At 44.4% G+C, this 13,303-nt stretch overlaps 1 protein-coding gene across 1 annotated transcript in view; it reads right to left on the bottom strand.

Moving 5' to 3' along the window:
- The window catches only part of TIPARP (TCDD inducible poly(ADP-ribose) polymerase), a 35,919-nt gene extending 26,047 nt beyond the window's left edge, over positions 1-9,872 (bottom strand). Inside the window, exons 1-2 of the mRNA XM_018557044.1 lie at positions 9,689-9,872; positions 2,633-3,570 (exon numbers count right to left, since the gene is read on the bottom strand). Coding sequence (XP_018412546.1) covers positions 2,633-3,543 — 911 coding nt within the window. The 5' untranslated portion in view covers positions 3,544-3,570; positions 9,689-9,872. The remainder of the gene's footprint in view (positions 1-2,632; positions 3,571-9,688) is intronic.
- Between the last annotated feature and the right edge of the window lie 3,431 nt (positions 9,873-13,303).

Below are 13,303 nucleotides of genomic sequence, written 5' to 3'. Positions count from 1 at the left end.
CTCCAGACATGGTATGAATGGGCCCTAAGGCGATTCCTGAAAAGGCTTTATTTTTCTATGAAGCCTATCCTGCCCTCCTAACCCTATTGTCTTGTATTATAACTGTACTTTCTTCCTATATGCTGTAAAGCGCTGTGCAAACTATTGGTGCTATATAAAACCTGTATAATATCAATCCTGAAAATAATATTGTTATTATAATCTTGTATTGCTATTTGGGTTTCTGTTATGGACATTTCTCTAGCAGACACCAGAACAGGAAGTAGGGTACAATCTTCTGACTATGGACACAGAAAATAAAAACTTGACAGAGGTTCCAACTCTGAACGGACTGCCTTCTAAGTTCCACGTTCGTTTGTCCACCCCGATTTAGTCCAGTTGAAGAAGTTTTAATCACTATTGGGTATCTCACTATGAATAAAGAAATGCTCATGTACATGAAGTATGCCCAGACATTAGAGTGCATTTCTTGACCATAAAAACCTTCATGACAACCCAGCATCTTGGAAATGTGTATACAACAACATGAAAGGGCCTAGCGACTCTATGCCTTATGTAGTTACGTGCGAGAGCAAGTGAAGATATATGTATACATTACGGAAAAGAAAATGACTGAAACTGTTACGATCTTTTGAAACAAAAGGCCCAATGTCTATGACACGTATGGTGCAAAAGGCGCTGCCTGAACAGATGTTGGTTGAGACTGCTGCTCTCTACCAACTGTAATACAGCCATGTATTTATTCAGTGATAATCTTCTGCTGATAGAATGAAAGCCATAAATTCCTGTAACTTAGAACATTGTTGAAGTTATCTCAGTTCATGTTCTTTGGCTACCTGAGTAAAATCAATAATCACCTAGTTCTGAATCACCATAAACAGCAGAGTGAAGAAACAGAAGGCTGTTTCTATAATAACAAGAAAGAACAATGGGATGTGTTATGGGTGACAGGGCATTCATTGCTTGCAATGCCAAGGAAACAATGTTTAAAAACAGGAACAAACAGCTACCCTACTTGGCCTCTCTCGGTTATGTAAAATGCTAAGCAGGCACTTCCTGGTTTTGCCCATGATGCACTGATAGGCCTGCTGAGCACATCTGACCACAAGAGATTAACAGCTTTGTCCATATACCGTGGTAACCATGCATGTGCAGCTCTGACTTGTTTGGGAGCTTCTTAGAATGGCTCAACACTCAATTATTTTTGCCCTGTTGCCAGGAAACACAACACTGCCTTCAAATACTGGGAAGCATAGGTTGCCGTGACCATGAAGAAATGTTATTGATCTCTCTGACTAAATGGCCCACAATGACATCTAGGAGTTAACTGCCGCTTGATTACAACAACAGAAACCCACAAACCTTCGGTGTACTGACACTCTGACCATGCTTAGCAGATTGTGATGTGGCAAACACTACACAACGGGTTAATTTTGGTCCAAACAAATAAGCAGACACAGTTCTACAAAACATCGACCATAAAAGACAGCTAATCTCACCATGATATATATCTACATGGGCAATGAAACAACGTGAATGTCTAGATTACTATCACTGCAATCAACTAATTTAACATATTCTTTTGCAATAATAAAAAGACACACACACATACGATGTATACACAACCAGCAACGGCATCACATCAACTGGTGATCCCACCTGCCAGAAGAGTGTTCACATCGCAAAATAAAGTGCCCGATGCCCTTCTGCATACAAAAACTTTGTGATATTACTGTTAGGATGGCCATACACTGTGGAAATTGCGGACAGTTTTTCAAATACCGGACAAAATTCCCACAGTGGGTGCCGCCGTTGGCACCCTTTTGGGCGGCATCCCTCGATCAGTTGATCGAAGGAGCTGGTTTGAAAATCTTCAAATGAACAGAGCCAGCGGCCAATGAACTGCTGGCTCTATTCGGGTATTCTGACAGTGGCCGCCGTCAGAATACTATGAAGACAGCAGGAGATTCCTCGATCAATGCTCATAAGCGTTAATGGAGGAATCTGTTATATTTTCTTTGTTCAGCTTGCCGGTTGAACGGGGAGAATATTACAGTGTATGGGCAGCTTTAATGTATTATACACGCACTAGTTTTTAGTTTAAACGTTCATGATAAAAAAACAAAACAAAAAAAATAAAACTGTATGCAGCAATTAGAACCAACCAATAAGAATTCTTTCAACAGCATCAACAGTCTGCAGAATAATAAAATGTGCTAATAAAGCAGCGCCAAAGTATTAAAGTTTTTGGACCAATGCTATGCCAAGAAGTATCTGGAAGTGTGAAGATTAACCAGGTGAAACAGTACTGCTTGAGCTACCAGTATGGAAGGGTTTAGTTGAACACTGCTCACATGCTACATCAAAGTTATTTACAGCAGGACACGTTGGAGGAACCAAAAAAAAACAAAAAAAAGGAGGAGGAGAGGTTACAGAAGTCCCGAGTGACCTGCACGTGGCATTCATCATTTCATCATGCTTATACCTTATATGGAGCTGGGTTGACAGAATGTCACAGATAAATAGGAAACGAGTCATATTAGGCATGGCAACAAACTTAAATGCATACATACATTAAAAATAGTACAGTACTATTAATCTGAATAAATAGTTTCTGTTTTGAAATACTTACTGATACCGCAGTTTGATTCTGTCGCTATCCGGGCTACAGTACAGTCTTTCCAGATGCTCCTGGGAATCGTCATTAATGCTTTGCCAAAGGCCAGTGGTACGTTTCCTAACCTGCCAATGATATGGCAACACCGTATGATGTCTTTGGCAATCTTTACCATAAAAACATAACCCTTGTAAGAATTCCACACAAATGTCAATACTATCTTTCTGATGGACATGGTATTGAAGCTGATTCAAAAGTTCAAACACAAGAAGTAGAGACGCCTCCTCTGTTTTGTCCTCAAATATCCCAGCGTTTGAATGATTATTTTGGCTCACGTTGTATTGGTCCAAAAAGCTGGTGTCCTGGAATAACCCAGATGTGTAACTTTCCAACATCTTGTCCAAGCAGATTGGGGTGGTGGGATCACCAGAATTTGTTTGTAAAAGAGGATCCTGGAAGGAGTCATTGGCAGTGTTAGGAACAGTTCCACTATTGCTTTCTGGAGGAAATGAAGGTTCTGTGCTCTCTATTGCAGGGGCCTGGTCTTCCTCCAGGTCTTGTGATGCATGTACAGAAGCAGGGTGCTCTGTTACTGGCCTAAGACTTGAGCTCCCAGATATCAGTGCAGTACTTTGAGGGCCTAGTGCTTTTTTCACAAGGGGTACACATAGGTTACTAGCAGTCCCAGCTTGATCATTGGACACAAATAACCCATTAAGAGTCCCAGATCCTAAAAAACTAGTGAAGATTGGTTGCAAAGCATGTAGGGCTTCTGCGTCTAATATTTTTTGGGCTGGTTTCTTTTTGAAACAAGGTTTCACCAAAGGGATTTTATCGGAGTGCCTAGAAAACTCCCTGCTTGACACTTCTGAGCTCTTTAATGCACTCACAGGTCCCGTTTCCATTACTTGTAAAGAGTCTTCCATGTTAACGACTACAGTCTCCAGTCTGACCTACACACACAAAAAAAGAACAGAACACAGATATTCATTAAACTGTTGGTTGTGAAAGCAAAACATTGTTTAGCATATAATGATTTGTGTGGCCCACATTCAGCTAGGGTCCCCCTGTGTTTTAATGAGAATCACCAAAACTCAGCCAGTTATATTAGCCATGCGCTCCACCATTTAAGGTTAAAATTACAAGGTGGAGGCAACATAGGATAAAAACAGAAGGGCTGCAGCGGTTCTGACAGAAATCTTTAGATTTCGCTTTGCTCCATGCACCCATGAATCAACAAATGCTGAAAGGACACATCAGTTGCCCTCACTTTGCAAACGTCATCTTCCACGTAGGAATGTATACTGCGCCTTATGTTGGTTTGCCTCTCAGCATCCAAAGCCACAAAAATACTTGCACATGACATCAGATTTTTGCACACGTCTCACCTTTTATTTAAACTACAGCAAAAAAAATACAGAAGAAAAACAAAAAGCGCACAGTATATTACAAACAGGTCTAGCAAAACAGACAGGCACAGGCTGACTAAAAGGCTGCCTTAGGGTCACATGTGTACACACCCTGTCTCACTCACTATCTTGCGCTCTACTACACACCCAGTCTGACACATTCACATGTCCCTTTTCTCTTTCCCATCTGTGAGGCAGATCGTTCAGCCTTAAGGTGGCACACACCCAACCTCAAACATACGTTCCAAGCTCCTTAGAAGTAGCTATGGTTAGTCACGGGAATCAGCAGGCCAACTGTAAAGCAACAAATGGTTTAGTGTTCAATAGGGCCGGATGAGAAGAGTAAATAAGCGGTTACCCTATGTCTTCATGTCTAGTATTCCAATCCTTTTTAAAATGATGTGTAAAAACAGAAAACTGCAGATGTCATAGTTACAGGGCTTTGTAGGTAATAGGAGAGAGCAATGAGTAATGGTATGAGTAACTGACTCCCTACAAGAGATCAGAATTCACTGGTCAGTCCACTGACCTGCTGTGGGGTGATTACATACTACTGTTATTTACACCGTGTTGTTAAACAAGCTCATAAATGCACCTGGACAGTGTATAATATTATTATCATCAACTTGACACTGAAGTATTGTCCACGTTGTTACTTGATTTCTAAAGGATGCTTCTTTTTCCATAAAAATGCACAATGGTTTTCACTGAACGTGCATTGGTGACCACTGAGCAGACACCTGGCGTCTGTCTTATCTTGTGGAAACAATAGCAATTGTTTGGGGAAATCCATTTGGCAGGATCATGATTTCTCTTACGATTGGTCAAGCAGGAATGTCAGCAGAGGTTTCATTGTGTTCATAGACATACCATTTTTTCCCCAGTCTGGCTGAGCAGATCAGATGGCAATCACCTCATGTGTATGGATAACCTAAACTCCACCGCTAACTAAAAAAGCAATATAAATGATCTTATCTTACTTTTATATAAACATCCTTTCAGTAAACTTATACATTGCAGTGTCACTATGGATTTCTACAATTTCCTTTGTTTACATTTCAATAGGCCTTGGATATACTTTACTAACATATCCCTGGACCGAACCACAATGCCATATAAAAGTTTGTCTTATTATCTAAATGTACTCAGTCTTTTTATCAAAGCCATCAAGATAAGTTGACCATACATTTCAGAAAGGTGGCCAAACGGAAAGTAAAGCTAGCCAGTAGATTGATTCAACATCCTGGTAACAAGATCAGGGCCAGGGCCTCCCAAATTTGTTTACATCCAACTCTGAACACCTCCCACTGCTGGCCGCACCTGCGCAGTATACGAGGTACATCTCCCTGCCGGGAGATGGAGATAGGCGAGCCCCATAGAAAGAAAAACTATTGAGCATGCTAATGTACCGTGAGCTAGAGGTACAGTATATTGGTTTTTAGCAAGGGATAGCTGAGAGCTGAAAGTAATTTCAAGGGTTGTTCAGGGGTAATAAGGCTGACAAACTTGAATTATTCCAAAGGCTGTAAGATAAAGGAATAAGACACTTCTAGCCTAATATTAAAAGTTATTACACCAGCCCATATTGGTTACAAAGCAGTGTAGGAATAATTACTGCCATGATGAAAACACAGCCCTCTCTAAATGCCAAATCAACCAAGAGACAAAACTAGGCTATGTTACACCAATGCTGTGCAGTGCTTACTTACATCAAGGCGCCGGTTACTTTCAGTGACTGAAATTGTGCATTGCAGCACCATGTTGGCAGAAAGCTTAAAAAGACCTGTCTATTACTAGTCGGGGTATATGCTATAAAACCTGACGCAATTGTGTTATTTTCACTGCAACTTATGGGAATTCTTTGAAGCGAAAGAGAAATACAAACCCCCAGATCACAACATTCATTAAAACACTACAACAAAAGCCCATGGGATCTGTGAAGTCCCTGCAAATGACAGACACTTCCATTATGTCACAGACTGCACGTTGTGCTTCGATTGCTTTGAGTGTCATTACCAAACATATGTTCTGCCATGACTGGATTATGACAATACAAGGATTATTTTGTGACAAAAGCAGTCTCATTAAGAGAGTCAATCTGTAGCATGAAGTTACCTATCCCGTGTAATATATGAAGTAGTAAATCAGTGCCTATTGTACAAACGTTTTACTACAGCCCATGTTCTCGGACAGATCATATCTCAGCTCCCAACACTTAAGTCGGGTACACACGTCTAATTCTTTGGTTCAGCCCGTGGGCTGAACGAGAAAAAATAAAAATAAATAAATAATAGAACAAATTCCTCTATCTAGGCTTACGAGCATTGATGAACACATTCCCTGCTGCTTTCATTGTATTCTGACAGCTGATTGGCTGCCAGCTCCATTAGGCCGAGGATTTTCCAAAGGGCCCCTTCAATCAGCTGATTGAGGGATGCTGGGCGGAAGGGTGGTGACAGCAGCACTCATGCAGCAAATTTCGGCCGGTCCATCAGGAACCCCATGAAATTTGTACCGTGTGTACCCAACGTTAGCAAATAACCAAAATGAAGAGTTTAACCTCTTTTAGGCGTTCTTGTCAAATGCAGAGTTTGACAAGAAAAGGCTGCGTGGACGCAAACCAGGTCAAGCAGCCTCTGAACTGTCATGTGTACTGCTCAATTAAAGTCAATGGGTTGTTGCTAGCCTGCGAGCCAAACACAGAGAAACACCCATCAGCAAGAGCCCTTATGCCATTGCCAACCTAGACTAACCCATAAAAAGTTAGCGGTTTAACCCTTCTGCAAGCATTGGGCTCACCACAGAAAAGCAGATGTCTTCCTTGGAATGACAGATGGGAGACAAATACCAGGGAACGCACCACGACTCACCGCTGATTCTCATGCAACTAGCCATAAAGATTGCGAATGTGCTCAAGCCATAGTGTGGCCCTAAATGGACCGATTCTTGCCTGATCATGGTATCAGACCTCAGATCAGTGTGATATTAGGCTGTATATGTCTAAACTACAATCCAGACAAAGCTTTACACCCTCCAAGGCCAGAGCTACATGGGTGATTATAGCAGCTCAATTGTGGACTAAAATTGCAAGGAATGAATCCCTAAGAAACTAAACAAATGGCTTCCTATAGTCTAAGCTACACAAGTAGCAATCCTTTGCACACAACAGGACACATATCAGACACTTCCTATTGGATGTTTAATGGAGAGTCCTCTCAGGATACAGAATATGGACTAAAGAGATGAAGTCAGCACAAGGGGTCCGGCTGCCACATCTGCAGTGCTGGATTACTAGTCCCCTGCACAAGAAAATGGTGCCTATAAGGAACACTGATGGCAGACTTAAGGTTGAGATGGGGTTTACTATCTACAAATCATTTAGGACTCCTACATATACACACACCATGTCCATGAATAGGTACAGCCAATAGCCTTGCATACCAAGAAATGTATATGCTGGATCAGAAGGTTAATTCCCCCATTGGTCTATATGGCTTGTGAATAGATTAGCCCTGTGCTACAGCTAACAACCATTGGTTATGTATACCTTTTAGAAACTACAATGTGCATAACAAGCAAAACATGGCCTTGATTGCAAGCAAAAAGTTAAAAATTGCCATTTACCAATCTTAATCACAATTAACATTATTTATAGTGTAATGAGTATTATTACTATATAGTGATAATTATTAAATCTACAGCTTCTCAAATTTGTAGTTCCCAAAACATTACACTGAACAGTGCTAGGAGAAGAACTAATTATGTAAAGTTGTAGGACTATATATGATTATGAGAAGCCTGCAGCAAGTCAGCTTTGCAGTTCCCCAAATGTTCCCTTACAGTGTACAGTGCTAGGAAAGGTATTCTACCCACATAGATTTGTATCATCAGACTCTACAAATATTTATTCTACAATAGCTCAGCTTTGTAGTTCCTGGAATGTTCCTTCACACTGTACAGTGCAATGAGAACAAAGATAGCCACATAAAGTTTTATCATTATATGAATATTAGAGATCAATATGGCAGGTCAGCTTTATAGTCACTGCAATGTCCCTTTAAACCATACAGTGCTATGAGAACCATGCTGATAAAGTTGTATCACTATAACATTGTGATAAAATTACAGCAGGTCAGTGCTAGGAGAACAAAGATAGCCATATGATTATTCTAGATCTATGTATGAGGTCTGTTCTGCAGTCCCTGCAATGTCCCATACACTGTACAGTGCTATGAGAACTATTCTATTTATGTAAGGGATGCAACCTCAAAGCAAGATGTTTACAGCTGCACAAAGACCCCCCCAAACAACTGCCAGAACAGGTCACCGCTCCACATCAGACATAAATCAGCCAGCTTTGTGTGACAGGTACAGAAATGGTGCTCTGTTGTACCAAGTAGGAAGCCAGGAGCCTTCACAGTGACTATCAAACTTTCCGTGGAGCTCAGCAATCCCTTCCCCTTGTATTAAATGAGTGGGACTCACTACCCTACTGTACAGTCCAAGCAGAGACTAACTACCCTCAGGGCTCAGCACCCTCCTGTACGTTTAGGGCTCAGCACCACCTTAAGGGTACTATCAGGGATCAGCACCCTCCTGTACGGCACGATCAGGGCTCAGCACCCTCCTGTACGGTACGATCAAAGCTCAGCACCCTCCTGTACGTACTACGATCAGGGCTCAGCACCCTCCTGTACGGTACGATCAGGGCTCAGCACCCTCCTGTACGGTACCACCAGGGCTCAGCACCCTCCTGTACAGCACCATCAGGGATCAGCACCCTCCGATCAAAGCTCAGCACCCTCCTGTACGGTACGATCAGGGCTCAGCACCCTCCTGTACGGCACGATCAGGGCTCAGCCCCCTCCTGTACGGCACGATCAGGGCTCAGCACCCTCCTGTACGGTACGATCAAAGCTCAGCACCCTCCTGTACGTACTACGATCAGGGCTCAGCACCCTCCTGTACGGCACGATCAGGGCTCAGCCCCCTCCTGTACGGCACGATCAGGGCTCAGCACCCTCCTGTACGGTACGATCAAAGCTCAGCACCCTCCTGTACGTACTACGATCAGGGCTCAGCACCCTCCTGTACGGCACGATCAGGGCTCAGCCCCCTCCTGTACGGCACGATCAGGGCTCAGCACCCTCCTGTACGGTACGATCAAAGCTCAGCACCCTCCTGTACGTACTACGATCAGGGCTCAGCACCCTCCTGTACGGCACGATCAGGGCTCAGCCCCCTCCTGTACGGCACGATCAGGGCTCAGCACCCTCCTGTACGGTACGATCAAAGCTCAGCACCCTCCTGTACGTACTACGATCAGGGCTCAGCACCCTCCTGTACGGCACGATCAGGGCTCAGCCCCCTCCTGTACGGCACGATCAGGGCTCAGCACCCTCCTGTACGGTAAGATCAGGGCTCAGCACCCTCCTGTCCCGGGGCAGGTCTACCTAGATGAGGATTCCGGAGAAGTCCCACGTCTGCCAGAACAGATTTGTCTACATTCCAGTCCCTATCAGAAGGAAATCCTTTGTTCTGTCCCCCCGGCTGCACAGTCACGTCTGGAACAAACTCCGTACAGAACACTGGAAAGTTATCCATCCACGTCCAGGATGTGAAAGGTCCGGGTGATCGGGCTGCTCCTGGCAGGGTCACTTACCTGCCTGAGAAGGAAGAGTGCAGTTGGCAGGTCCTGAGAGCCCCAAATCCGCAGCTTGTTCTCCCTGGATGAGCCTCTATGGGAGGAGGTGGGAGGGCTTCCTATCCAATTCTCGCCTGCTGTTCTGTACGTGACAAGCGCCCCATTCCTCCTCCGTCCGATCCGCACTGCTCGCGTCCTCACATGCTACATTAACATGTTTTAAATATCGCTTCCTGGAGCCCCGCCTACAGGAGCTATGCACGACTCGGGGGGAGGAGCCTGTGCGGAGCAGAGTGTGAGAAGGTGTCCTTATGACACTGCGCCGGTGACGGTGTAGAGCGCCATCTGCTGGACACGGAGCAAGCAGTTGACATGAAGCGGACCTGTCACTGTGTGGATGGGTGCAGAGTGTCATCTACTGAACCATTCACTCAGATGTAGGAGCTGACCGTGCTATCTAACGATAATGCAGTATTTATATGACTGATTTACTATTGAAATTGAATCCTTCAAAGCTGTCAGGACAGCCTGCGTCAGATGAATTTTCCACTGATGTGCTTTATTTATTTATTACAGGTATTTATGTAGCGCCGACAATTTACGCAGCACTTTACATAGTTGCACATTCACATCAGTCCCTGCCCTCAAGGAGCTTACAATCTAAGGTCCCTATCTCACATGCATACATAGGAGGGCCGATTTAGACAGGAGCAAATTAACCTACCATGTCTTTGGAGTGTGAGAGGAAACCCGCACAAGCACAGGGAGAACATGCAAACTCCTTGCAGATAGTACCTGGCCGAGATACGAACCAGGGACCCCCAGTGCTGCAAGGCAGAAGCGCTAACCACTACGCCACCATTTTTACATTTTTCATTAAGAGCTTAAGTGTAATTTCAGCTTAGGAAGTAATGAATGTAAACTAATCAGCCATAAATTACCTAAACCTTCAGAAATGGATTGCACCGTGTTCAGTTTCTGCTGCGCTCCTCATGTATTGTGGTGTCACTGGAAGGAAGAAAAAAAATGTCCCTGTGTCAGTGGCGTCACTGAAAGGAAAAAATGCCCCTGCATCCGTGTTGTCCCTGGAAGGAAAAAAAAAAAGTCCCTGCATCAGTGGTGTCAGTGTCAGGGGAAAAAAATGTTCCTGGGTGGATGGTGTCATCAGAAGGCATACATGTCCTGGGGCAGTGGTGTCACCAGAAGGCAAAAATTTCCCTGCATCAGTGGTGTCGCTGGAAAAAAAAAATGTGCCTGTGTCCGTGTTGGCACCTGAAGGAATGCATGGAAAGGGGCATGGAAAGGGTGCATTTTACTATGTGGAAGGAAGTGGAGTTTGGGGCTCTGAGGGAGAGAGGAAGAAGGGAGGCCAGCCCGAACCCCCCCCCCCAAAGGCATTCATATAAAAAAGGAGGTCTGTTCTCAGTGGGCACCCCATCTGCTCTCTTCTGCACATGGTCAGTTGCTATTGGAGAGAGGAGAGGGCAGAGTCCTTCTTGCAGCAGCTATCACTTCCCCCTTGTTGAGACTTGTTATACACAAGACACACCAAAAATCCACTAAACCACAAGTACATGCGTTTTTCATGGGTTGCCATGGGGGGGAAAAAAATCCCACTACGTAGCAGCAAAAGAAGCACCTGCAACCTTTTTCCCAGGTTGCACGTCTGTGCAACTCATAGGTGTGAGTGGGGCCCATAGAAAATGATGGAATTCCTCTTATCATGCATTTATGGCAAAGCGCACACGTGAGAACAGAAACAAAAAGCTGAAATGTGATTGGTGTCTACAGGGAAAGAAGATATTGATACACTGTATAAAGCTGTCAGGGAGGTGTATTTGTATCCATAACAGTCTTGTGTTACATTGTGTCACCAAACCAGCTGCCATGGGCAGAAAAAGCAGCCACTGCACAGCTCAGGAACAGAATATCAGCAATTACTTTTATCTCTAAACACAGATAATGAATACATTTAAAGGACAACGTCACTTGTGTCCTTTACAGGTCCCCCCTCCCTCTTCAGTCTAAGTCACAGAACAATAGGCTTAACTTCAGCACCTACCGTGCATGCACACCGTGGACTCATTCATTCCTAGAGCTGGGGCCGTAATAATGGTGGCCCCAGCCATCCAGAGGAATGAATGAGGCCGCAGAACGCATGCAAAGTAGTGCCCAGGTGGGACTTTTCTCCTGTAAAGACTGTACCACAAAACACAGCACAGGGAAAATATCCAGGGTGGGGCTGGACAATTTAACTGAAAGTGAAGTTGTCCTTTAACATTAAGACCCCATTCACACTGAGCGACATGGAAATCGCGCGACTTTGAGCGATATTGCGCGACGAGCGATATTGCGCGACGAGCGCGACTTCACGCAGCACCTGTCCTTCCCGGCAGCTACTTGGTACGGCCCCACACGCAGCACGGAGCTGTACGTACAGGCCGATTCGTGTGTGAATGAGGCCTAAGGGACACTTTATATATGTGCGTTGATATGGACACTGCACAGTAAGGAATGTGTTCTTTACTACATGCATGGCAGTGTTTTGTGGGGCAGATACTTTTGTTTGCCCCTGCATGCAAGTTGGGGTACCATAAAAAAATTAATGCATTTAGTGCACTGCATATCAACACACATAGCACTGCACGTAGAAAAGTCTGTATATGGCCTAAATAAACTTCATGGGAACAGATTTTTCATTGTGTGCCTGGAGTTCAGCTTTTTTTCTCCCACAAACACCAGAGAGCTGCTACTTAGAAGTGTCTAGCCGCAGCTTCCTGTTTGTATTAACCCATACCTCACTAGCGGCAGCATATTGACATCCAGGTATTTACACCCTGTATTCATTATTTCAGCAGCTCCAACATCCTGCTAACCCATAATTCATTCATCATACCCCTCTGGGGCACCAAAGGCTGGCACTGTAAAGTGCCTACTGCTCCACCATGTTGTGGTCTAGCTTCTAGACATCCCACAATACTCTCTTTTACTATCTGTAACATCTGCCAGAATGTTACAGCTCACTTATAAAAAGAGCTTTTTCCCCCAACATGGTGGGGCGGGGGTCACCAAATTCCCAGGAAAGCGGTTTCAGTCTTAAAGTGCCTACTCTCCTGACAAAGTATGTACCACTTCCTAGGTATCCTTTGATAACGGATAGTACAGTTAACAATGTCAAGGCTTACACACACTGATACCTGCACCTCACCAGTTTACACAGATACGTGCACCTTACCAGCATTACCTAATGGGTGGCAGTTGAGCGTGTAGCCAATTCCACAGGGGGGAGGTAGAGGCCTCACTTAGTTGGGATAGATTAGCAGTTTTGTGCTGCTGGTGGGGGGTCTTTTGCAGTCAGCCTGGTTAAATACCTTTGAGTGTAGTGAAAGCATTGGGCTTTTGATCGTTTAGTTTCAATGGTGAAAGGTTTCTGGCACTGGGTCTCTTGTTTAGGGAGGACGCCATTAACGCAATACAGAAGACAATGGTTGTTTTTTCCCATGACCTGTGAGATGGATGAAGTGTCTGTATAAATCCACTTATGCAAGATCATCTTTTTGGCCTATAGCGCCCCCCTGACCTCCAGAGGCCTGTGGTGGAACCCCAAAGGCAGGGAGGGCTGACATTTAACGT

This window comes from Nanorana parkeri, unplaced genomic scaffold (assembly GCF_000935625.1).
Source record: "Nanorana parkeri isolate BGI_ZX_2015 unplaced genomic scaffold, ASM93562v1 scaffold263, whole genome shotgun sequence".
Classification (NCBI taxonomy): Eukaryota; Metazoa; Chordata; class Amphibia; order Anura; family Dicroglossidae; genus Nanorana; species Nanorana parkeri.
The sequence above is the reverse complement of the archived record's forward strand: the minus strand, read 5'-3'. Positions and strand labels throughout refer to the sequence as shown.